A 25,053-nucleotide genomic window follows, 5' to 3' on the forward strand; every position below is an offset into this window, starting at 1 on the left:
CTGCTTTTTGTACAAGCGAAAGGGGGGCCGCTCCGTGTCCCTCTCCGCCTGATACGGTAGAGGCGCCAAAGAGTCTGTAACTCCTATCGGAATGTAAATTTTATTGCTGTGTCTGTCAAAAGGGGAAGGAAAACAGGCCCTGCTTTGTCTGCTTTCCGCATCTCAGACGAGACCTGTTCCAAATAGAAGTATTGTATATAACTGTTACACATGTTGTATATTGGCTATATTAAACACCAAAAAATAATCATTTTTCTTAACAGTTCCCCCTTTTGAGGTCTTAATCAAAAGACCTCAATAAAAATTGATTAAGCCTTCTAATACAGAACCAAAACTATGTATTAAACTAATAAAAGAAAAAACCAAAAAATAAAAAGACAAAAGAGTGACGTACCCTAATTATATACAGTTCCCCCTTTTTAAACAAAACCCAAGGGTAAGAAAGACTTATCCTTACAAAAATATAAAAACATAAAACAAAATTATCACAATCCAACCAAAACACAGGACAAACAAAAACCCAAAGTGTAAAACAAAAATAAAACATAAAGCTGGGACATACATAGAAAATCAGGAAGAAATGCTCTGCAACTTAAAAGACAACATTCACCACAAAATTACAATCTATCAAATGAGAAAGACACAAAATTACAATCTGCTGTTCGTCTTTTTCTGTTTTTTTTTTTTAAATGTCCATCGACAGTCTCTCAAAAAATATGAAGTCTTCGTCAGGAAATGTTCAAAAAAAAATGCGCGCAAAAAACGAAACGAAAGTCCTTTTCAGAGTTCACAACGAACGAAAAACACGCAATAAAAAGTTAATGATGATCCTCTTGCAGCCTGATCTTCTTCGGTCGGAAACCTCAAGTTTCCACCTTAGCGTCCGTTGCTCACTGAAAATTGGATTATTATGCCAATATAACCGTGAGTTTCAAAAAGAAAGTGAAATCTCCTCGTGAGGAAAGTAAATCTTGTGAAGCGACCTGTCACAAGTTATTAAAACAGACATTTTGTTTTCAACATGAATTTCATTAGCATCAGAAACACAATTACAACATTCTTTAATATCATCTTCATCATTGTCAGCATAATCAAACGACGGTTTCACCTAAAAAATAAATTTGTTTTGTTATCTTCCATCCAGGGAAATTATTTTAATCCTTTTATCAAAGAACGCAGATTTTGAATGAGATCACATCCAGACGGCACCGGAACAACAGCTGCCAACTGGAACGAGAAAGCAGAGTTCAGATTTTCCAAAAGCATCATTCATTTTGTGTATTCAACACAAACATCTTCAAGTCACTCCGTGTCTGAGTGAATCCTCCACCGCTCGTGACTCTGTGGCTGCTATCGTCGAAAAAGTGTGAAACCGCTCCTCCAAGCAGCCGCACTCCTCCTCTAACGACAGCTTGTGTGACAGAGTCCAGAGTCCCACCTGGAGCTCGGAACTCCAGGCCAGTCTGTGTGTAAAAACCATGAGCAACTCATCCCATGAAGCCTTATCTCCTACTTTGTCCAGTTCTGCTCATTCCATGGTGGATGTGATCCCTTCAATGTACGTTTCTATTATAATATACTATAGCTCCAACCGATGAAAAACACCAAAACCCTGTATTTCACAATTTAAATTTGAAAGCCACTACACCAGTCTGAGCAATCTCTATTGTCAGAGCACAAAGCAAATCTATAACCCCACCATAAAACCCCTCCCTCACCTCTTGGAGGGGCTGATTTTATGGCAGGAAGAGAGCCGATAAGGATTTCAGGAGGAACTCCTAATTCTTTATTAGGCTTTGGCACTTGAATCATCAGTATGTGTTAGTTTCTTCTAATTTTAAAATTTGAACTTAAAAACCTTTTTGTCGTTCCACTACTAAAATTGTAACTTATATACTGATATTCTGTCAGGAGGTACTTCAAATGATGGGAGAGACAAGGATTTGCCTTACAGCTGCTTGTCCTTTTCTGCTGAGCTGCTGTGAGCAGAGGTTGCTTCGCACTTAAAAAAATGGTATGCAAACAGGCTTCACATGTCAGTTAGTTGAATCTAGTGGGGGTAGAAGTTACAGCCCAGCTGTTGCTTGTTCTCCCGTGCTGAACTTCTGTAAGTGGGGGTTGAAACTCCTCCTTGGGCTACATTATTCTCATATCTAAACAAACATACTCGGCGCTTTGACTTGTTTTGTACTATTTAGTTATTTTTCATAATGATCTTATTTTATTTGGAGCCCTCTCGCCTTTCTGTAGGCACTGTTTAATCATCTCTTATTACAGTTTAATATTGATTCTCTACAATAGTTCCATATGATCTTTACCGTTAACCCATAAGGTATTTCAAACTCAATATTATCCTTCAACAACAAATTTGTATATTTTAGCAAACTTTTCTATATTTAACCAATTTCTATTTAACAAGAGAGTGACTTCTAATTTATCCTGTCTAATTATCCGTAAGTCCTGTAGATTTAACAATATTTTATCTATCTTAAAGTTTTGGTCAGTTTGAAAAAGACTGATTGTGAAAATATCTAGAGTCAGTTGCATATTGCAGTTTGTTGTCATCTGAGCAATTCCTCTTACAGTTAGAGCCTGTGTCTCTAAAAATCTTCGTTTATTCTTATCCTCAACTCATGAAAAAAGTCCTATTTTACTCATTGTAATTTATTCTATTTTACTACTTCCTCGTCAGCCTAAAAGGAATACTTAACATTTAAGCTAATATTTTAGTTGTCAACGCTATATACTTTTTAGTTTATTTATTTCTCTACCCAATCATGTCTGTATTTATCTATTAATTTGCCAAGACAGCATTTCTACAATCCTCTGTGACCTAATTTTCTTGGCTTATTCTTTCTTTCTTTCTTTATTTATTTATTTATTCATTTATTTAACCGTAGAACCCATAATTTATTTTCAATTTGTTCTGATGATTTATTTTATCAAGATTCTATCCTTTAATCACCTTCCAAACTTTTCACTGCAGGTCACACTTACTGCTGTTATTGCTTAATTTTAATAATTTAGTCCAAGTTAACACAGAGGATGTTTGTAAAAACTGGAAATGTTGCACCACATAACAGCACTAAAAAATTGCTCTGTATTTTATATGACATGAAATACCCAGTGGTATTTTATCTCCAATCACACACCCTCTCACACCAACATGAATGACAACACAAACGAAGACAAAAAACACAAAACACAACACATCTGGCCAGGTTTATAGTCAGTCAAAGTGTCAGTCAGTCATTATTTTATCAAAGTTTTACTGTAATTTCATCAAATTTACTGAAGCTTCAGAAATTGTCCGATGTTTTATTAACATATTTTCATGTGTCCATTTAATTAATTTTAAACTCCAATCGTAAGGAACGTTTTTAAAATCCCGTGCACGTTTCAAAGAGACATCTCAAAGTTATGTTAAAATCAAACCACAACCAATAATTTAGTGTTCTGGTACCAGTTTTATGTACTTAACTCCTATTTTGTTATTTATTTATTTATTTTTAAACTAAACGACCACGTTTTCGCCATCGTTCTACTTTCCCGTTAAGATTCTTCAACGAACCCCGACCATAAAATAGCGTACAGCACGTGTCGCAACTCAGTGTCCATAATAACTTTACAATAAAACGCAGCAAAAGCAAGTCACATTCACTCAAACAGCGCTTTTCAAACACAGCGTTCCACACACACAAAGCAATTAACGCATACACACGCACACACCCAGAGCTCTGGAGAACAAACCCGGTTTCAGACGAACGTACGAGACAGAGGGGAAAAATAATCAAAGTCTATCCCAGACTATTTTCAAAATCTAAAGCCTACCGCAGACTATGTTCCAAAGCGTCCCGCAAACTATTTTAAAGTGTACCACACACTACCGACAAAGCCCGCAAGCTCTTGTAGCTTCCCGCAAACTATTTTAAAGTCTACCGCAGACTATCGTACTTGATTCCTTAACAGTCTACCTCAGACTATTTCTCAAAATCTACCTCAGATTATCTCTCAAAATCTACCTCAGATTATTTGCAAAATCTACCTCAGATTATTTGCAAAGCTTCCCGCAAGCTATTGTCAAAGTGTACCACACACTCAATAAACCTACCTCAGGTTATTTTACCGTATTATTCTTAAAATCTACCTCAGATTATTTTAAAGTGTACCCCACACTAATACTTGATTCCTAAAGCCTACCGCAGGCCATTTCCAAAGCTTCCCGCAAGCTATTTTTTAAAGTGTACCAAACACTAATAAAGTGTACCAAACACTCAATAAACCTACCCCAGGTTATTTTAAAAATCTAAAGCCTACCCCAGGCTATTTTTAAAATACACAATTCCTAAATTCCTTTTTTAGGGACCCAGTAATGAATTCCCAGGGAAAGAAAATAATTAAGAAACCCAGCCTTTTTACGACAAGAGTTAGCGCAAAATCCTCTGTCTGAATCCGCCACGATTCACTGTAAGTGTATTTTCCCTAAAGTGTACCACACACCATTGTCAAAGTCTACCTCAGACAAGCGTTCCAGCCTTTTTAATCCAAATATAAGTCAACAAACTCTTGTAGAAACAACCTATCCTCTCCTGCAGCTTCGAAACTCCGAGCAGCTGCAGCTGGCTACGACAAGTCACGCCGGCCCGGTCACAGACGACCAAAAAATAATCAAATTGTATCTTACCGCATCAAGCCGTCGAGCCGATCGGGGAGAGACCGCCACCCGCCAAGATTCCAGAACCGGACGAAGCCCCCAATTATTAAAAAAGAGGATCATTTAATGCTAGCTTTGGACAAAACGTTTGGCTCCTGCTTCCTCTTTTAATTTTGCCCGGGATCTTCGACGAGTGACGTTCTCAGTGGGCGACGTGGAGCGACGGCGTGCTGCTAAAACGAAACAACAACAAAACGTGTTGACGTCACAAATCACAGAGTTTAATCTCATAAAAAGCAATCGACAACAAAGCTGCAGAGGAACAGAGATATACATGTTATACAGACAAGGGGAAACAGACAACACGAAACACAGAGACATACAAAGGCGCCCACGTGGAGTAAAAAGATGGAAAAAAACTCTGCCACTCTCCGGTGGTGACCTGAAATTTTAACCAAAGAGGCGTTTCCCCATTTAATATATGCAAAGAAGGCATTCCGTTGTCCGACCAATCAGAGCCCTGTCTCGGCCCCCCAGAGAACCCCGGAAACTCCCCTTCCCACAGCTCAGCTTCCAAGGTGATCTGCTTTTTGTACAAGCGAAAGGGGGGCCACTCCGTGTCCCTCTCCGCCTGATACGGGAGAGGCGCCAAAGAGTCTGTAACTCCTATCGGAATGTAAATTTTATTGCTGTGTCTGTCAAAAGGGGAAGGAAAACAGGCCCTGCTTTGTCTGCTTTCCGCATCTCAGACGAGACCTGTTCCAAATAGAAGTATTGTATATAACTGTTACACATGTCGTATATTGGCTATATTAAACACCAAAAAATAATAATTTTTCTTAACAGTATTCATCTTCTTCAACTGTGTGAAAATGTATGAGCATAATTTATTACCTATTGAAAAAAAGTTGAGGCTAATGTTTAAAACTCCCAGTTTATACCCACTTCTAATCTGTCCAATTTAGGACAAAAACAATAAATGAATTTTTAATGCTAGAATTCACTGTCTCTCTGCTGTTTGTTCTAATATCGCTTTCTATGTAGAAAACGTAGGTCAGTGTACAGCCCAGAGCCGTGCTTCCATTTTCAGATGAATATATAAACTCAATTTATCACTGTGTTTATCAACTCTTCTTTGAATATCACAAGACAGTGTTTCTTTATTCTGCTTTAAACGTTCTCTTTCCCACTACTTCAAATAAATTCTAATTATAAATAGCAGTTGGAAGTGTAAAGAGTTATTACATTCAAAAAACAACAGCTTTCTAAAATGTCTGGTTAATGTGAACAAGGTTTCAGTGGTGATGTGTTTATTGTGTCCTTGTTGCTGCTGTGTTCTCAACATGCTGGTTTTAGCTGGTTAATTAGCTGAGTCAACCACCTTGTCAATGACTGTGCAGCATGCTGCTAATTTCACCAACAGGGATACAAGTTCATTTGACTGTGGATAATGGCACCCTCTGACCATCTTCAGTCAGCAATATCACAAACTGTTTGGTTTCGTTCCGCTCATTTAGCTCCATCACATGTTGATGTGATGGAGCTTTCTGGTTTTGAAGCCTTTTTGATCTCTGTTTCCAGATAATCAGTCTCTGTTTTAACAATACATTATTTAAGATACATGCAGAAAACCTGTCCAGTTTCTAATCCCAGTAATGAAATTTTCTGTGGTGCCTGTTCTTTTTGAATCTATAAAAACGATTGCTCATGATGAAGAAAGACAAATTTATCTTTTTTTTCCCCTGAAAATGGGGCTGCTGTCACATCTCTGTCAGTCCCCGTTGTTAACATGACTTTTGTGGCCTAATCATTTAATCTCCCCCTCTCTTCCCTTCCCCGCCTCAGTCTCTTGTGTCTCTTTTTGCTGCACTCCTCTATAGATCAACCTTGTGGAGCCCTCAAGCCTTCCATACATATCAGTTTTGACTAGGGAATCAATAACTGAATTACTTTTATGAAACCACACTAGTAGAAGTGATGAGGGCTCTGCGTCAGCCTCAAGCCAACCACTTAACATTTTTAACTTTGAAGGCAGTTCTGTATGGATCAGCTGCTTTGGGAAGAACTGGAGGAAATGAGAAACCCGGATGTTTTTTAATTAGAAGCAGGAATCAAACAAGCAAAGTCAACTGGGCTACTTATCAACATTAGTCAGCAATAGTAGACAGGCATTAAGGTCAGTGCAGAATTGGAGATTTTGCGAGTCATTTGTAAAGACCAAAAAAAAGGAAACATTTATCAATTTAGGACCAGGCTGACAAACACAAAATTGTTTGGCTGAAACAACCAACACTGATTTATGTTTCTATACAAACCATCATTGTTAATTTAAAAGATGTAACTTAGTTAAAATTAAAAAATACTTTATTAATCCCAAAGGGGAAAAAAATGTTGAAACTCATTATCTACGTATGTATCTTCAGAGTTGTTGTAAATGCTGATGGCTTTGGGCAGGAAGGATGTCCTGTAGCAGTCTGTATTACAGATAATCTAAAGAAACCTCTTAATGAAGGCACTATGTTCTATGACAGTACCATGAAGAGGATGTCCAGGGTTGTACATTTCTTTTTATGAAGAATCCATCTTTGTTGTTTGACAGTCATCCCCAGCACAGAAAATGTGAATATTTGTAGATCAGTTCTCAGAGCCTTCCTAATCACCTAATTATTCTATTCAGGTGTGGTGCAGCAGAGGCACATCTAAAAGTTGCAGGACTGGAGTTTGAGACTCCTTGTCTATCTGTTGCCTTGAAAATGCAGTTTAAGTCATCAAGAAAACAGTATTAGTTTTAACTCAAAAATTAAAGTGTAGAAGCTTTTTTTTTTTTCTTTCGAAGATTTTTATTGTTACTGTAAGCATTTAAAAGTCCATTGCATTTTTGCAGTTATACAGAACCTTTCAAAATGTTTTCAAGTTCATCAATTTATACTAAAAGGAGCTAAGAACAAGGGTATAAAACATAAAATCTCTGCGTGTTAAAAGTTGAGCAGGACCGGGGTGACTCCTTCCCAAGTCCGGAGCCGTCCCGTCCTTCCAGACAGCGCTTGGTGCTCAGAGGGGAAACCTGCCCTGAAGCTCCTTCCCTCCTGCCTCACCCGGAGAGCCAGGCCGCCGCTGCTTGGACCTCTTTTCGTGGAGCGCCGGTGTTATGCCCAGAAATGCATGCCTGCCGAGAATTGCATCCCCTGTCGCGGGAGCGCGCATCTTTCTAAACTCTCGCATTTTAATGAGGAAACGGACTGAAATATGACCGAAGACGAAACTTTTAAAGATATTCGTAACAATATCACGTTTCTTAAACATGTCAGCCTTAAAACGGTGGGTTTTATATCGCAGATTAATTGAAATAAATACGGTTTTTACACATTTATTGAGACAAATGAGTCGAACGTTTTTCAGTCCGTGTCTGAAGAAAATGCTCTCCGCATTTGGTTTGAAATTTCCCGATTTTTCTTTTAACATCATATTAGCTTAAAGTATTACAAAACAGAGGCCCATTATGTAGAACATTTTATATCATGCTTAACTGTCTAGCATATTAATGTAGAGGGGATGCATTTTAATGACTGAGCCTGCCAATATTTGTATCCCCTGTCTATTGTTGATATGAAACGTATAGCAGTTGCACAGAGAATAAGTGTCATTACGTAGAAAAGGTGAAGTCCCTGTTAACTCTTCATTTCTTCAAGTTAGCAGAGGGATGCATTTTCTGGCATAGCAAATTATTACCTTGCCAATATATGTAGTGTTAAGGAAGGAAAGTTATTAGGTTAGCTTAATTTTGGAAAAAGCATGGCTCTCCTCTCCTCCTGTTAGCCGGGTCGCGAGCGGATGACATCACGCTGGCAAGGAGACGGCAAGGCACGATGACGTCACAGAAATACAGCGTTTAATCTCATACAAAGCAATCGACAACAAAGCTGCAGAGGAACAGAGATATACATTTTATACAGACTACACGAAACAGACAACACGAAACACATAAGACAGACAAAGGCGCCCACGTGGAGGAAAAGATGAAAAAAAACCTCTCAGCCCCTCTCCGGTGCTGCCCTGAAATTTTAACAAAAGAGGCGTTTCCCTATTTAATATATGCAAAGAAGGCGTTCTGCTCTTCGACCAATTAGAACTCCCTCAGGCCCCCAAAGAAAGTTGTGACTTCCTGATTTATAGCAAAGGTGTCTGTTTTTTATCTAAGCAAAGGCGGATCACTTCGTGCCCATCTCCATCCGACCCGGGCCGAGAGGCGCCAAGAAGTCTCCTCTGCTCCATCGGAATGCAACCCTATTGCTCTGTGTGTGGGGGAGGCAAAAGGGCCCTGCCCTGTCCGAATGCCTGCCACCGTGAGCCCCCCCATGCTCCACAGAAAACCGCTCCAAACAAAGCGCTGACCATCCCCCCACACATGTCATAAGATTAAGTGCATTTTTAGCATTAAATAATCATTTTCCTTAGCAATCCCCCTTTTGAGGTCTTTTTCAAAAGACCTCAATAAAAATTGAGTACGCCTTCTAATACAGAAGCAAAACTATGTAATACATAACGAAAAAAAACCAAAAAAATAAAAAGACAAAAGAGTGACGTACCCTAATTACATACAATCCCCCTTTGAAACAAAACCCAAGGTGTAGAAAGACTTATCCTTAAAAGTGTAAAATCATAAAACAAAATCATCACAATCCTACCAAAACACAGGACAAACAAAAACCCAAAGTGTAAAACAAAAATAAAACATAAAGCTGGGACATACATAGAAAATCAGGAAGAAATGCTCTGCAACTTAAAAGACAACATTCACCACAAAATTACAATCTGCTGCTCGTCGTTTTCTGTTTTTTTTTTTTCTTTTTTCAAATGTCCATCGACAGTCTCTCAAAAAATACGAAGTCTTCGTCAGGAAATGTTCAAAAAATGCGCGCAAAAAACGAAACGAAAGTCCTTTTCAGAGTTCACAACGAACGAAAAACACGCAATAAAAATTAACGTCGATCCTCTTGCAGCCTGAACTCCTCGGTTGGAAACGTCAGGTTTCCACCTGAGCGTCCGTTGCTCACTGAAAATGGGATTATTAGGTCAATATTACAGAGAGATTTCAAGGAGAAAATGAAATCTCCTCGTGTGGGAAGTAAACCTTAGGAAACGACCTGTCACAGGTCATTATTTTACTGAGAAATTCTACCCAATACTGCCCCGTCCTAACAGGCAAACTGTCAAAACAAACAGAACAATGTATTATAGCATGCTGTAAACCTTCAAGATTACTACTTTCAAAAAACATTTCACATTACAGTTTTAAAGCTCAGTATACAATTTTACTCTCATGATTATCAAATAATTCGTTGTAGAAACTTCTCAAAAATTTTCAGCAGTGTTTGACAAAACGTGTTTACCAATTAAAAAACTCAGTGAAGGTTATGCATAAACCAGCCAGAGAGACGTTGAAAAAGAAAAAAATAATCCAAAAATAACAAATTGGGCCCATGCTTAAATCAACATAACAAAAAACAACACAAGTAGTAACAGAACGACTCAAGCACAAACTGACCGAACAAGACATGAGGGGAACTTAGATAATGGCTGATCAGACCATTAACACACTAAGGGGTAATTAAACACACAAAACCCTAACGAATACTGGTCAGTATGTCACTAAATCTACAAATGAAAGAAATTAAACTAAAAACTAAATTTCCCCCTCCCTGGGTGAACAAATGGAATGGCCCGCTAAGGAAGCTAGACACCCATATAAGGACACCGATCAGCTGGAGCTCATCAGTGTGACTTTCAGGAACAGGTCCAGAGGAAACTGATAACTCAAAAGAAAGAAAGTAATTCGTTATATTTAACAAAATAGACAAAGAACTGACACAAATAGCCAAATAAAAAGTCAGACTAATGAAAAGAAATGTAAAGATTAAAATCCTAAATTACTCACTACTTAATATATAAAGTAATATGAAAGGAAAACAGAAAATCATTACCAAGAGTGTCTGTGTGTGACAGTCGACTCAGTGTTTTGATACTAAAAACTTATATTTAACATTTTCCACATTATTCCTTGCTCACAATTTTCATTTTATGTATTTACTTCATCCCGTATTAGAACCCATAATTTTCCAATTTGTTCTCGCTTAATATTAATAATTTAGTCCAGTCTAAGACATAGGGTGTCCTAAAAACTGGAAATTTAACCCCACGGGACAGCACGAAAATACTCTGCAGGGTAATTTCTACTTCTACTTGGCATCCAAGCGAGAAATTCTTGCTTATTGCATCCACATACAGAGGTGCTGTTTGCAATCCCGTTATATTCACATGAGATAAAATACCAAGTGGTATCCCATCTCCAGACACACTCTTTCAGACCAACACGAAGAACAACACAAACAAAAACACACAACACATTACAGAAAACACAAAACACACACATCTGGCCAGGTCGTATAGTCAGTGAAAGTGTCAGTCAGTCATCATTTTATCAAAATTTTACTGTAATTTTATCAAATTTACTGAAGCTTCAGGAATTGTCCAATGGTTTGTTAACATTTTTCATGATTTCAATTAATTTTTAAACTCAAGTCTTCAGGAACGTATTTAAAAATAGCGTGCACGTTTAAAAAGAGACATCTCAGAATTATGTTAAAATTTAACCACAACCAATAATTTTGTTTTCTGGTACCAGTTTTATGTACTTAACTCCTTATCTAGGATGTTGCGGAAGTAAGGCAGCGTTCGGAGTTTGTCGTGGCGACAGGTCCGGCAACGCACCCTCTTGTGCAGCAACCGGTGTGTAATGAGGACACTGCCGAACCCAGTGGCCATCCTCACCACAATAAAAACACCTATCTCTGCGTCTCCCGCCCCGTGCACCTCTTTCACGGACCCCCGACCATGCGGGGGCTCCTTTTCTACCCCCACGCCACCCTAGAACACCAGGCTGGCAGGTCGGAGCAGCATAGATGTGCGGACCAGATTGCGTCACCGCAACCGGGACCCCAGCCAGAACCGGAATTAATTGAGCAGCATCTGTTAGCATAGTTTGAGCCTCCCTCTGTTTCTGTCTTGCAAGATACAGTTTCTGTCTAGCTGCACCTAATTGAAGCTGTAATATTTGTGTCTTAAAATTTACTTGCTCCTTCTCCGCCTGAGGGGAAGTGGGTGTGGAGAAGCTTAAGCGGTGTGTACTCTGAGCTATGCCTGGGGAAACCGCAGAAGGAGGCAGAGAAACACAAGGTTTTCCACGCTGGTCCTGATCTGCCATAGGAAAACTACCAGCACTGATACGGTCCTCCTGTTTGCGGACCGCATTTTCCAATTCATCGGCCTGTACATTAAGCGAATCCAGACCAAGCTGTTGATCATACATATTAATTAAGTCAGCAATCTGGTCCCGCAGACTAATCCGCGGAGCCAGATTACTTGGACGGTCTATATCTTCATATGTCAACTCAGTGTCCATAATAACTTCACAATAAAACGCAGCAAAAGCAATGCAAATTCACACAAACAGCGCTATTCAAACACAGCTTCTCACTCTGCACAGACACACAGCCAGCCCGAACTCGCGCACGCGCACACAGACGGCCACACCGATACACATGCAGATACACATACACACACTCTGGAGACAAACAGTTTCAGACGAACGTACGAGACAGAGGGAAAAAATAATCAAAGTCTACCCTATTTACCCTAACTATTTTCAAAATCTAAAGCCTACCGCAGACTATGTTCCAAAGCGTCCCGTAAACTATTTTAAAAGCGTACCAAACACTACTGACAAAGCTTCCCGCAGCTATTGTAGCTTCCCGCAAACTATTTTAAAATGTACCACACACTCAGCAAATCTACCCCAGGTTATTTTACCGTATTATTCTTAAAATCTACCTCCAAGCTCACCAGAAGCTATACTAAGAATTTACCACAAATTCCATCCGTCGGCCTACCCCAGACCTGTTTAGTTCAGACACAAAATACACCTCAAAGTTTACCACAAACTATAATAAGAATTTACCACAAATTCTATCCGTCGGTCTAACCCAGACCTGTTTAGTGTACCACACACTCAAAGTAAATTTTAATACACAATTTTCTTTCAATTTAGAGGCACAAGACTAAATCCTCAGGGCAAAAGAACAATAATGCAGAAAAACCCAGCCTTTTTGACAATAGGGTAGCAAATCCTATGTCCGGAACCGCCACGATCCTCTTGTTTCCTGTGTATTTCAATCCAATCAGTAATTCACTGGCTATTTCAAAGACACAATCTATCTATCTCTGCAGCTCCGAAAACTCCGCGCGGCTGGATACAGCCACAACAATCCAGCTCGCCTTTTTCGCAGCACACGGCGGTGCAAACAACAAAAGAACAATCAAAAGTATCTCACCTCACCGAGCCGAACCAGGCCAACACGTGACAGAGCCGCCCGCTCAGAATCCACAACCGAACGAGCCCCCAAATTGTTAAGGAAGGAAAGTTATTAGGTTAGCTTAATTTTGGAAAAAGCATGGCTCTCCTCTCCTCCTGTTAGCCGGGTCGCGAGCGGATGACATCACGCTGGCAAGGAGACGGCAAGGCACGATGACGTCACAGAAATACAGCGTTTAATCTCATACAAAGCAATCGACAACAAAGCTGCAGAGGAACAGAGATATACATTTTATACAGACTACACGAAACAGACAACACGAAACACATAAGACAGACAAAGGCGCCCACGTGGAGGAAAAGATGAAAAAAAACCTCTCAGCCCCTCTCCGGTGCTGCCCTGAAATTTTAACCAAAGAGGCGTTTCCCTATTTAATATATGCAAAGAAGGCGTTCTGCTCTTCGACCAATTAGAACTCCCTCAGGCCCCCAAAGAAAGTTGTGACTTCCTGATTTATAGCAAAGGTGTCTGTTTTTTATCTAAGCAAAGGCGGATCACTTCGTGCCCATCTCCATCCGACCCGGGCCGAGAGGCGCCAAGAAGTCTCCTCTGCTCCATCGGAATGCAACCCTATTGCTCTGTGTGTGGGGGAGGCAAAAGGGCCCTGCCCTGTCCGAATGCCTGCCACCGTGAGCCCCCCCATGCTCCACAGAAAACCGCTCCAAACAAAGCGCTGACCATCCCCCAACACATGTCATAAGATTAAGTGCATTTTTAGCATTAAATAATCATTTTCCTTAGCAGTAGGCCTTATATATTTTCCACAAATATAATTCTACTGATACAAAATGTATACCAGCAGTTCATAAAACAAGTGTGATTGTATAGAAAAAGTAATTTCACTCTTGACTCTTTATTTCTCCATGTAAGCAGGGGATGCATGTACAGCAAAGCCTATTATTAGCCTGCCAAAATATGCATGGCCTCTCCATGTTCTTCAAATATTATCCTATCGATATAAAACCCATACCAGTAATTCATAGAACATCTCTGATTATGTAGAAAAGGTGAAATCCCTCTTTAATTCTTTATTTCTTCATGTTACCAGGGGAAGCATTTTTTTGGCAATATGGATGTCGAGCCTGCCAAAATATGCATGCCCTACCTATTTTCCTCAAATTTTATCCTATTGCTATGAAATTCATACCAGCAGTTCATACAACTACTCTGATTATGTAGAAAAAGTTATTTCACTCTAAACTCTTTATTTATCCAAGTTAGCAGGGGATGCATTTTGTGGCAATATGGATGTCGAGCCTGCCAAAATATGCATGCCCTATCTATTTTCCTCAAATATTATCTTATTGATTTAAAACTTATATCAGCAGTTCATAGAACAAGTGTGATTTTGTAGAAAAAGTTATTTCACTCTAAACTCTTTATTTCTCCATTTTAGCAGGGGATGCATTTTTTGGCAATATGGATGTCGAGCCTGCCAAAATATGCATGCCCCCTCAGAGAGACTCTATAGGCACCCTTCTGTCAAATTTTAATCGGAGTTTGATGGATGAGTGATTAATGACCCTAATTAATTGATATTAATTTCCGGTCACATGATGCCCCTCCCCCCATCCGGTCACATGATGCCCCTCCCCCCATCCGGTCACATGACCCCCCATCCGGTCTCATGACCTCAGCGTGCTTAACACGTGTTACAATATATTCCCGCTAATTTCAATTCAACCAATAGAAACAGAGACAGGCTCCGAGTTTTATGAGTAATACAATTAAAGTATAAAAAAAAACAATAAGTGTTAAATAATCAAGAATAATATACGATATAATATATTTAAATAGAATGTTGTAATTAACTCTGGTTTTGCTCACCAAGCCGTTCGTGTTTGTGCGTGTGTCCGGGCAGAATACTGGACAGGGAGAGGGTTGAACTTTGAACATGTCCCTCAGGATGTCTCAATGCCATACATTGTTTAAGGTGAACTCCTTCTGACCTCTATGAGTTTGAATTAGCCAATAGAAGCAGAGACAAGGGGTTCGGTGTTAGAAAATCAATAGTAACATACAATATAGTATATTCAAATAGATTTGGCTGTTGTAACTACATCCGGTTTTTTTTAAACACAAGGTCTTTCTGATATACTGCCTGAAGCGGGACAGGCCCCAGCCATCAGGAAGACTCTCATGACCTCCGGTCATCATGCGTGACACATGTGGCTCTCTATATTTCCGATCATCTCAATTGGGTCTCTATCGGGGGTTGATTGATATGGAGTAAACGCCAGCACAGGATTCATTCTCGTGACTTTTTGGAGGAGGCCCCATGACAGTGCTGCTCACCAAGTCATGTGTGTGTGTTTGTATATAAAGACATATAGAAACAAAAGTCCCTAAAGAAAACCTACAGTTTAACTATTTTACTGCATTATTTATGGTAGCACAATTAGCCAGTGTTGACTATGAGTTTGTGATTTCCTTCATCACTTCAATTTTAAACTCTAATAGATTTTCTTTTTCTGTAACACTTGCTAGTGTGATACATTTCAGTAAATGTTCCTCATTTGTACACGTACTTCTTAAGAATATGTGACAGACAGTAAACAGGCCTACTCAAATTTAACTTTTATCTTTCCGCAGTTAAAGAATTTGTCCAGACTTTTCCAGAATTTGGCCCGGCATCACTGTGAATGATTTTGTTCAGTTTTTTTTCTTGCTGTTGAATCAACACTGATCTTCCCACTGCTTCATGTTGTCTCCAAAATAGTAAATCTTGGTTTAAATACATTTGAAACTCAGATTTTTTTTCTGTAACACTTGCTAGTGTGAAACATGTTAGTAAAAGTTCCTCATCTGTAAATTTATTTCTGAACAATATCTGACAGGGACTAAACAGGCCTCGGTGAGGTTCCCTTGGATTTCTATTGATTTATTGAATGTGTAAATATTTATCAAACTGAATGGTCATTCAGTTTTTATATAGTTTTTTTTTTTCTTTTGGTGTTTGTTGCACAAATTTAAATATATGCTGGCTATCAGCCAAAAATTCAATCAGTGAATTTGTGTTTTTTCTTAAATACTCCCTCTCACGGAGACTTACTTACATCTTCTGACAACTAGCCCCACTTATAATAACATTGACTAAGTTTGCTATTGGTACACTTTACCTAAAAATAAAAATTAAACATACTCACTACACAACCATGCTCCAAGAGTTGCTCATAACATGGTGAATTGTTTTGTTACCTTTAAAATGATCTGCAGCTTTTGTTCCTCGGTCCTAATGATGCTGTTCACTAATGTTCTCTAACAGACAGTACAACACCTCTTGTAATTGATAAGCTTATAAATGATCAATGCGAAGCATCAGTATGCGCTAAAGAAGATCATATCAGTCAAATTAAGTAAAATATCATTATACTCAAAGCAATCAAAATTATATTTCTCTGAAAGGTCATTTTTCCTTTTCAGAGAGTTTAGACTGTATGAAAGGAATCAGTGAAATATACTATGAAATATTTTATCTGCTGCATCCCGATAATAAAACTTCAATTGTGAATTGAATGATTACATTGTATCTAGACACAAAAGAATCAACCGTTAATTAGTAATCATACTGACTAACAAGATCTGATCAAACAAGAAACTTGACTACCTCAAGGGATTTCTCACATTGGAGAATAAACCGTCTGACTTTCTTTAGCCACTAAATTTAACCTTACCAAAGTTTTGCCTTGGAGCAAACAGGTACTGAGTTTGAAGCGGATCAGACGCCTTCAGCCATCTGCTAAAGCTAGACTCCGGCCTTCCTCACTGTAAAATAAAACATTAGACTTAAACAAAAAGTTCAAGCGAACATCACTTAATTATCATCGACTTGTTGTTTGTACTCATCTTAAGCAAGTGGCAGGAATATTTGGATATATAAAAAAAAGCATTATAAGTTAATCTATTTAAGTTGAGTCCATGCAACAAGTAAAATAAAATAAAAAGTGAACTATTTGAAAGTAATGAGGATTTTGGGTGGTAAAAGTTGAACATTTTAACATGCCCAGACACTACGCCATTTCTGCTCAAGCAAACCAAAAGGTTTTGAACAGAACAACCATGTCAAATAATGAGACCATGAATCTTTAATCTATGTAGCAAATATATTGCTGCTGCTGTAGGCAGAAAATAAAAGAAGTTTTACGGAGAATAATATTTTGGATGAGTTTAAGAATATTGTTTGCCAAAATCACACGGTGTAACTACACTTGTCTTTTATATGTAGCAGTAATTGAATCTTTTTGAGGCAATTGGTTGCATAAATTAAAGTAAATACGACCTATTTTCCTGCTCCACATACTTAGTTAGCAATTTGCCAGCTAGCTTCCCAGTCTGAACTTCTGGGCAATGTCTTGATTCAGTCAAATTTTCTATCTTGTATCTCCTGAACTCTGATATTTTGCTTGCTCGTCTTCATCGTGCTCTGAATGCAGTATCGGGTTTCTCTTACTTTAACCCGCCCAACTTACACCTGATTGGCATGTTAGCCTTTTGATTCCCTCCCAGTGAGGCGGTGCTTCACAAAGCAAACTGTTTGTCAAACTGTTGATCTGCCTCATGGCTGTTTTAGAAGATATGGTGACTGAGGTTTAGACAGTACTAGCCCGCTCATGCAGCTTGTTTTTATTAGATGGCAGTCCTAAAAGTACATATCTTTAAAATATGAATAAATATGTACAATTCCATAATTATTCGATCCAACGGTTATAGAAGTTTTGTAATAATGCAATTCAGGTATTTTACATTTTCTGGACTAAAGGAGGATTTCAGTTCAACACCTGTGGTTTCTTAATGTAAGTGTTTCTGCTACTGGACAAGAAACAGGGTTAAAAGAGGATTTAGAAAGAAAAATACAAAGATGATAGTTGTTTTTACCGAGAGCAAGGCTGTGACTAGTTATCGGGACAGAATGAGACCTGTAAAACTGTTGGGCATCTGCTCCAACAATTTATTAATCTTTAGGAAATATTTTTTGGACACAGCCATCCGCAGGAGCAAGATGAAGCAAGAACATCACAACATCAGATGTATTTTTTCATCCTTATATCCGTGATTTAAAACTATTTTTAATTTTTGTGTCATCTTAAAGATGGAAAGAGTCAATTATTTTTCACCCATGGAAAAGTGTAAAGTGTTTATTATGAGTAGGATTAACCAAGCTGAAGGAAAACAAAGAAAAAGGATAAATAAATATTAATTGATACAGAACCGAATCAGCAAATATGAACTTATGAAACTATTGAAACCTTCAAGAATTTTATGTTGTGTAAGATATTTAAGAAACTAATAATGAATCTGCGTTCATGAATTTCTTTATTTGGTTGTTATCTGTAAAATACGTTTACCTTTTGTTTTGTTGAACACCAGACATCTCATCTCTTTCCCACAGTTTTTTTTCCACTTAGTTCCACTACTGCAGTGGATTTTATAGTCAATGTTTAAAGCCAGCACAGAGTCTGAAGCGATGGAGGAGATTTACGTCAATATGGAACCTGTTGGAAAAACTGCATCTAATCACACAGGTAAGAACGAAGTTACAGAGAAATTTAGTGTGTATTGAATTCAATTTTGCTAAGGTTGAGGTTTTTGTTAAGGTTCGAACATCTCCAAAGAGAGGCTCTGCCTCCGTGCGGCTGTATGTTTGGGAATCCTGAATGTTTTACTTTTGGCTGAACTCATCGCCCTCAGTGTACACAGTGAGTCTTCTTCTAGTCATCTTAAAGATGTAAAAAGAGTAAATTTTAAGTTTCTGTTATATAAAAAATGTCATTGTTCCCCTTCTAAAATCAAACTGACCAAATAGCAAGGGTTTAAAACAGAATAAAGCTTAGTGACTCAAAGTGTTGCAGAGAGGTGAAACATTACATTAAGTTACATGAGTTTGATTCATTTTCAGCAATGGTTGCATTTGCAGCCATTTAGGTTAGCAGGTCTTTAATATCTTTTCTTTTTCAAACTATTTACCCAACGATTTATTGTTCAGTGTTACCTCAGTTTAAATTCTACAGGCATAACCAAAATCATGAAACTATTTTATAAGTCTTAAGTGAAAACACAATGCCACTTCTTTTTGCAAACATGGTTAATTTTTTTTTTTTTTTTGCAGCTCATCACATGACAGCAGATTTTTCTGACATCAGCAACATTCTGACCGAGCAGAACAGCAGCAGCAAGTTTCCCTCCATGAACGCTAACTTCACTGAAACGGCTCCACGAGCTGAAGACACTTTAAGGTTGGTCAAAAGCTTTAAAAAATTTGGATTTCGTTAAAAATTGAATTCTACTCTGAATTGTAGAGTATAACTAATAACTTTCCTTTTTGGTCTAAATGAATATAATGTAAATGAACAACTTTTATTTTAATTTATTAAGTGCTCTATCATTTGCATGTGCTAAAAAACAACAATGTAAAACAAACTAAACTTTGATTTTTTTCTCCTTAAAGGGAAATTGTGTCCTACAGAACGAACAAACATCAGTTGTTCCTGTTCATCCAGGGGCTGCGGAAGAAGAGAAGAGCAGATCCACTAGTGATGGATGATTAGGATCTGTGTTCACTGTGATATTATTCACCAACAATAATGTAGCTTATTAGTACGGTGTTACATAAAACCCTAAAGATAAAATGTACACTTCCAACTGTTGTGACCTGCATCTAATAACACAACAATTTTATCGCTTGTACTCTGTGTTTTTCTTTCTTGTTAAAACTCTGACATGATAAACAAATGTTTTTTTTTGTTTGTTTGTTTTTTTGTTTTTTTTTTGTATTTTTGCGGAGAATCGGTTGATGCGCTCTGATTGTGTATTAATGTGACTTTTACTACGAAACTTTATGGAGTTCCAGTTGTGTCCGGTAATAGCGGATTAAGTTCTATCTTGGTAAAATTATATTTCCAATTATTTACTATCATTTGTAATAAAGTGATGCCAACACCACGGATTCAACAGTGAGGAGTTTGTTCTAGTCATCTTAAAGACGGAAAGAGTCAATGTTGTGCTGATTCTGAGTAACTGAATGATTAACTGAATGACTTTTTATTCATTTCAGAGTTCAATCAGCGAGGTTATTCATTTTGTGATGGTCCTAGTCTATGAAAGAAAGAAACAAAGAAAGAAAGCAGCAAATGTACATGTTGGTTCCACCGGCTTCCCCTGAAAATATGGATAAATTAAGTCATTGTAGGGTTAAAGTAATTTGAAGAGGGAGAAGCGTATAAACAAGTCAAGTCAATGACGAGTCAATGACATGATGCATTCTGCATTTTTAACTCAGTTAACTTAACTTTTTGTTTTTTTAACTGACTTTAATACATTTAAATTGCTACGTTGTTTGATAAGTAGAATGGAAATGACTATTTTTTGTAAATGGTCTTGTAAATTAGCGTTTTAAAAATCAACTGAATTGAATTAAGAAATTTGACCATCGGATTGGACTGAAGAGAAATGATGAGCAATGTTTTATGGGTGGATGAAAGTAAAGATTGGTATTTTTGTAACATCAAAAGTTCATTTTTGAGGCAAAACTAAGAAATTTCTAAAAATTTCAAATTGCATTTTCCTACATACCGTTGCCTGGTGTTTTAGCAGGTAAAGGTCATCCCTTGCAATAAAATGAAGCTGTTGTCTTAAATTTTATTTACAAAGATATAAGTCCTAATATTCTGTACAACTTAATTCACAGGTTACAAATACTAAAAAAGTCAAGTATCAGAATCACTAAAAACTCATGACAAAAAAAAGAACTTGTGACAACAATCTTGCTCCTGAATTTGGGTCAGGAAAATAAAGCTAGAGAAGCAAACTCTTTCACAATTTAGATTTACAGATTCACAGGAAAAGCTACGTTTTCAACAACTATATAGATTTAGAAAAACAAAAAAACAAATTTTAGGCATAACTATTGTATTTTACCTGCCTCAGGGGCTTTGTTGGATCATTTTGTGTAGCATGATTTAGTAGTAGCATCATGTAGTACGATAGTGACAGTGCAACATCAGTGTTTACAATAAGTTTCGTATCTTTAATGGCAGGAAACATCATTTTTACATCAGTGGGATGTTAAAAGTCTTGTATGTAAACATCTTATGGGGAGGTTTTTATTGTTTCCTTATTTATTGTTTCCTTAAAACTGTTTAAGGAGTGTTGATTTCATCCAAAATTTTAAGAGATTATAAAGGATTTAAAGTTAAAAACAAAACTCAAATGAAAATGTACTACACGGCATGCATTTGAAGCTTTGACCCAACACAGGGCAGGCTGTACACTGTGATGGAGATATTTGTCTCTTTAAAGATCTGCTCCAGGATCTTTGACACCTTTGACCATTGCAGCTGGTCCAGGCCACAGCCAATTCTGAGGGGGGAGATATGAGACAAGCAAATTGATTAATTATTCCCAATAAAGAAGAAGATTTAAGGGTATTTATTATAGTCATTTATTCACAGTAGTTCCTACAAACCGAGGTATTGATATCCTATTGACACCATTTTCTAAGCAGTGAGATTTCATGTCTTCCAGACTCTGTCTTAGGTTGACATACGTGGGTTTCTGGCTGGCTTTTTTCTTTGTGATCTGAGACACATAATAGGAAAGATACAGTTACCAGATCGAATAATGAAACAGGTTTTGGTCCTGTGCAGTATAATTGTGGTATGTTTACCAGATAGTAGATGAAACGTTGATCATGTGTCAGGACAGCACACTGCCCTGGAAGCTTCTCTATTAGGACATACAAAAAAATACAAAACAGAATATGATTTAGCACCTGCTGTTGAAATCATACATTTGAATGAACTGCAAAAACATAAAACATTTTTTTCCAAAACAAAGACTTTAGTAACTAGTCTGACTCACTCTGCTCCTTTAACTCTGAGACTCGACCAAACTTCTTCTTGAACATCACCGCTATGCCTGCTCCCATGCGACAGTCTTCACTGATGCAGTGGGCCAAGGATTCATCGCGTGGACAGGAGAACAAATCTCCGGTGACATACTTTAATGTCCAGTTGGTTGATTGATAGAGTTTCTCAGTTTTGCACATGTTCATAATTTCTTCAAACGCAACTTGGAGAAAACTATAACCACAAAGTACCAAATTGGTAACGGCGCTTACTACAGCCTTGCTTATCCCCTCTACATGTGGCCCCACACTGGGCTGTGTCTCATTGTTCCTTAAAGCACCACCCGCTTTAGCTGAATTTTTTTCCCAAATTTGTCCGGGGGTTGTTAGTCCCAGTAAACTATAATAAGCTGGATTTTCTGTTTGCCTCAAAAATGAACTTTTGATGTTACAAAAATACCAATCTTTACTTTCATCCACCCATAAAACATTGCTCATCATTTCTCTTCAGTCCAATCCGATGGTCAAATTTCTTAATTCAATTCAGTTGATTTTTAAAACGCTAATTTACAAGACCATTTACAAAAAATAGTCATTTCCATTCTACTTATCAAACAACGTAGCAATTTAAATGTATTAAAGTCAGTTAAAAAAACAAAAAGTTAAGTTAACTGAGTTAAAAATGCAGAATGCATCATGTCATTGACTCGTCATTGACTTGACTTGTTTATACGCTTCTCCCTCTTCAAATTACTTTAACCCTACAATGACTTAATTTATCCATATTTTCAGGGGAAGCCGGTGGAACCAACATGTACATTTGCTGCTTTCTTTCTTTGTTTCTTTCTTTCATAGACTAGGACCATCACAAAATGAATAACCTCGCTGATTGAACTCTGAAATGAATGAAAAGTCATTCAGTTAATCATTCAGTTACTCAGAATCAGCACAACATTGACTCTTTCCGTCTTTAAGATGACTAGAACAAACTCCTCACTGTTGAATCCGTGGTGTTGGCATCACTTTATTACAAATGATAGTAAATAATTGGAAATATAATTTTACCAAGATAGAACTTAATCCGCTATTACCGGACACAACTGGAACTCCATAAAGTTTCGTAGTAAAAGTCACATTAATACACAATCAGAGCGCATCAACCGATTCTCCGCAAAAATACAAAAAAAAACAAAAAAACAAACAAACAAAAAAAAACATTTGTTTATCATGTCAGAGTTTTAACAAGAAAGAAAAACACAGAGTACAAGCGATAAAATTGTTGTGTTATTAGATGCAGGTCACAACAGTTGGAAGTGTACATTTTATCTTTAGGGTTTTATGTAACACCGTACTAATAAGCTACATTATTGTTGGTGAATAATATCACAGTGAACACAGATCCTAATCATCCATCACTAGTGGATCTGCTCTTCTCTTCTTCCGCAGCCCCTGGATGAACAGGAACAACTGATGTTTGTTCGTTCTGTAGGACACAATTTCCCTTTAAGGAGAAAAAAATCAAAGTTTAGTTTGTTTTACATTGTTGTTTTTTAGCACATGCAAATGATAGAGCACTTAATAAATTAAAATAAAAGTTGTTCATTTACATTATATTCATTTAGACCAAAAAGGAAAGTTATTAGTTATACTCTACAATTCAGAGTAGAATTCAATTTTTAACGAAATCCAAATTTTTTAAAGCTTTTGACCAACCTTAAAGTGTCTTCAGCTCGTGGAGCCGTTTCAGTGAAGTTAGCGTTCATGGAGGGAAACTTGCTGCTGCTGTTCTGCTCGGTCAGAATGTTGCTGATGTCAGAAAAATCTGCTGTCATGTGATGAGCTGCAAAAAAAAAAAAAAAAATTAACCATGTTTGCAAAAAGAAGTGGCATTGTGTTTTCACTTAAGACTTATAAAATAGTTTCATGATTTTGGTTATGCCTGTAGAATTTAAACTGAGGTAACACTGAACAATAAATCGTTGGGTAAATAGTTTGAAAAAGAAAAGATATTAAAGACCTGCTAACCTAAATGGCTGCAAATGCAACCATTGCTGAAAATGAATCAAACTCATGTAACTTAATGTAATGTTTCACCTCTCTGCAACACTTTGAGTCACTAAGCTTTATTCTGTTTTAAACCCTTGCTATTTGGTCAGTTTGATTTTAGAAGGGGAACAATGACATTTTTTATATAACAGAAACTTAAAATTTACTCTTTTTACATCTTTAAGATGACTAGAAGAAGACTCACTGTGTACACTGAGGGCGATGAGTTCAGCCAAAAGTAAAACATTCAGGATTCCCAAACATACAGCCGCACGGAGGCAGAGCCTCTCTTTGGAGATGTTCGAACCTTAACAAAAACCTCAACCTTAGCAAAATTGAATTCAATACACACTAAATTTCTCTGTAACTTCGTTCTTACCTGTGTGATTAGATGCAGTTTTTCCAACAGGTTCCATATTGACGTAAATCTCCTCCATCGCTTCAGACTCTGTGCTGGCTTTAAACATTGACTATAAAATCCACTGCAGTAGTGGAACTAAGTGGAAAAAAAACTGTGGGAAAGAGATGAGATGTCTGGTGTTCAACAAAACAAAAGGTAAACGTATTTTACAGATAACAACCAAATAAAGAAATTCATGAACGCAGATTCATTATTAGTTTCTTAAATATCTTACACAACATAAAATTCTTGAAGGTTTCAATAGTTTCATAAGTTCATATTTGCTGATTCGGTTCTGTATCAATTAATATTTATTTATCCTTTTTCTTTGTTTTCCTTCAGCTTGGTTAATCCTACTCATAATAAACACTTTACACTTTTCCATGGGTGAAAAATAATTGACTCTTTCCATCTTTAAGATGACACAAAAATTAAAAATAGTTTTAAATCACGGATATAAGGATGAAAAAATACATCTGATGTTGTGATGTTCTTGCTTCATCTTGCTCCTGCGGATGGCTGTGTCCAAAAAATATTTCCTAAAGATTAATAAATTGTTGGAGCAGATGCCCAACAGTTTTACAGGTCTCATTCTGTCCCGATAACTAGTCACAGCCTTGCTCTCGGTAAAAACAACTATCATCTTTGTATTTTTCTTTCTAAATCCTCTTTTAACCCTGTT

The 25,053-nt window shown here is 37.4% G+C and overlaps 1 protein-coding gene and 2 long non-coding RNA genes across 3 annotated transcripts; 1 reads left to right on the plus strand and 2 right to left on the minus strand.

Moving 5' to 3' along the window:
- Positions 1-204: 204 nt before the first annotated feature.
- On the plus strand, positions 205-9,375 carry LOC116711845 (uncharacterized). The gene is made up of 2 exons (XR_004337346.1): positions 205-277; positions 9,126-9,375. It is a non-coding gene; the product is annotated as an uncharacterized LOC116711845 (long non-coding RNA).
- Positions 3,811-4,261, minus strand: LOC116711846 (uncharacterized). Its single transcript, XR_004337347.1, has 2 exons — positions 4,148-4,261; positions 3,811-4,022 (listed from the first exon to the last, which is right to left on the minus strand). It is a non-coding gene; the product is annotated as an uncharacterized LOC116711846 (long non-coding RNA).
- Positions 9,376-20,834: 11,459 nt separating the features above from the next.
- Positions 20,835-22,317, minus strand: LOC116711843 (ADP-ribose glycohydrolase OARD1-like). Its single transcript, XM_032551402.1, has 4 exons — positions 21,940-22,317; positions 21,746-21,804; positions 21,545-21,657; positions 20,835-21,438 (listed from the first exon to the last, which is right to left on the minus strand). Exons 1-4 carry the CDS (start codon positions 22,130-22,132, stop codon positions 21,300-21,302), a joined length of 504 nt encoding a protein of 167 aa, XP_032407293.1. The 5' UTR covers positions 22,133-22,317; the 3' UTR covers positions 20,835-21,299.
- Between the last annotated feature and the right edge of the window lie 2,736 nt (positions 22,318-25,053).

The sequence above is a fragment of the Xiphophorus hellerii genome, chromosome 21, assembly GCF_003331165.1.
Source record: "Xiphophorus hellerii strain 12219 chromosome 21, Xiphophorus_hellerii-4.1, whole genome shotgun sequence".
Taxonomy (NCBI): domain Eukaryota; kingdom Metazoa; phylum Chordata; class Actinopteri; order Cyprinodontiformes; family Poeciliidae; genus Xiphophorus; species Xiphophorus hellerii.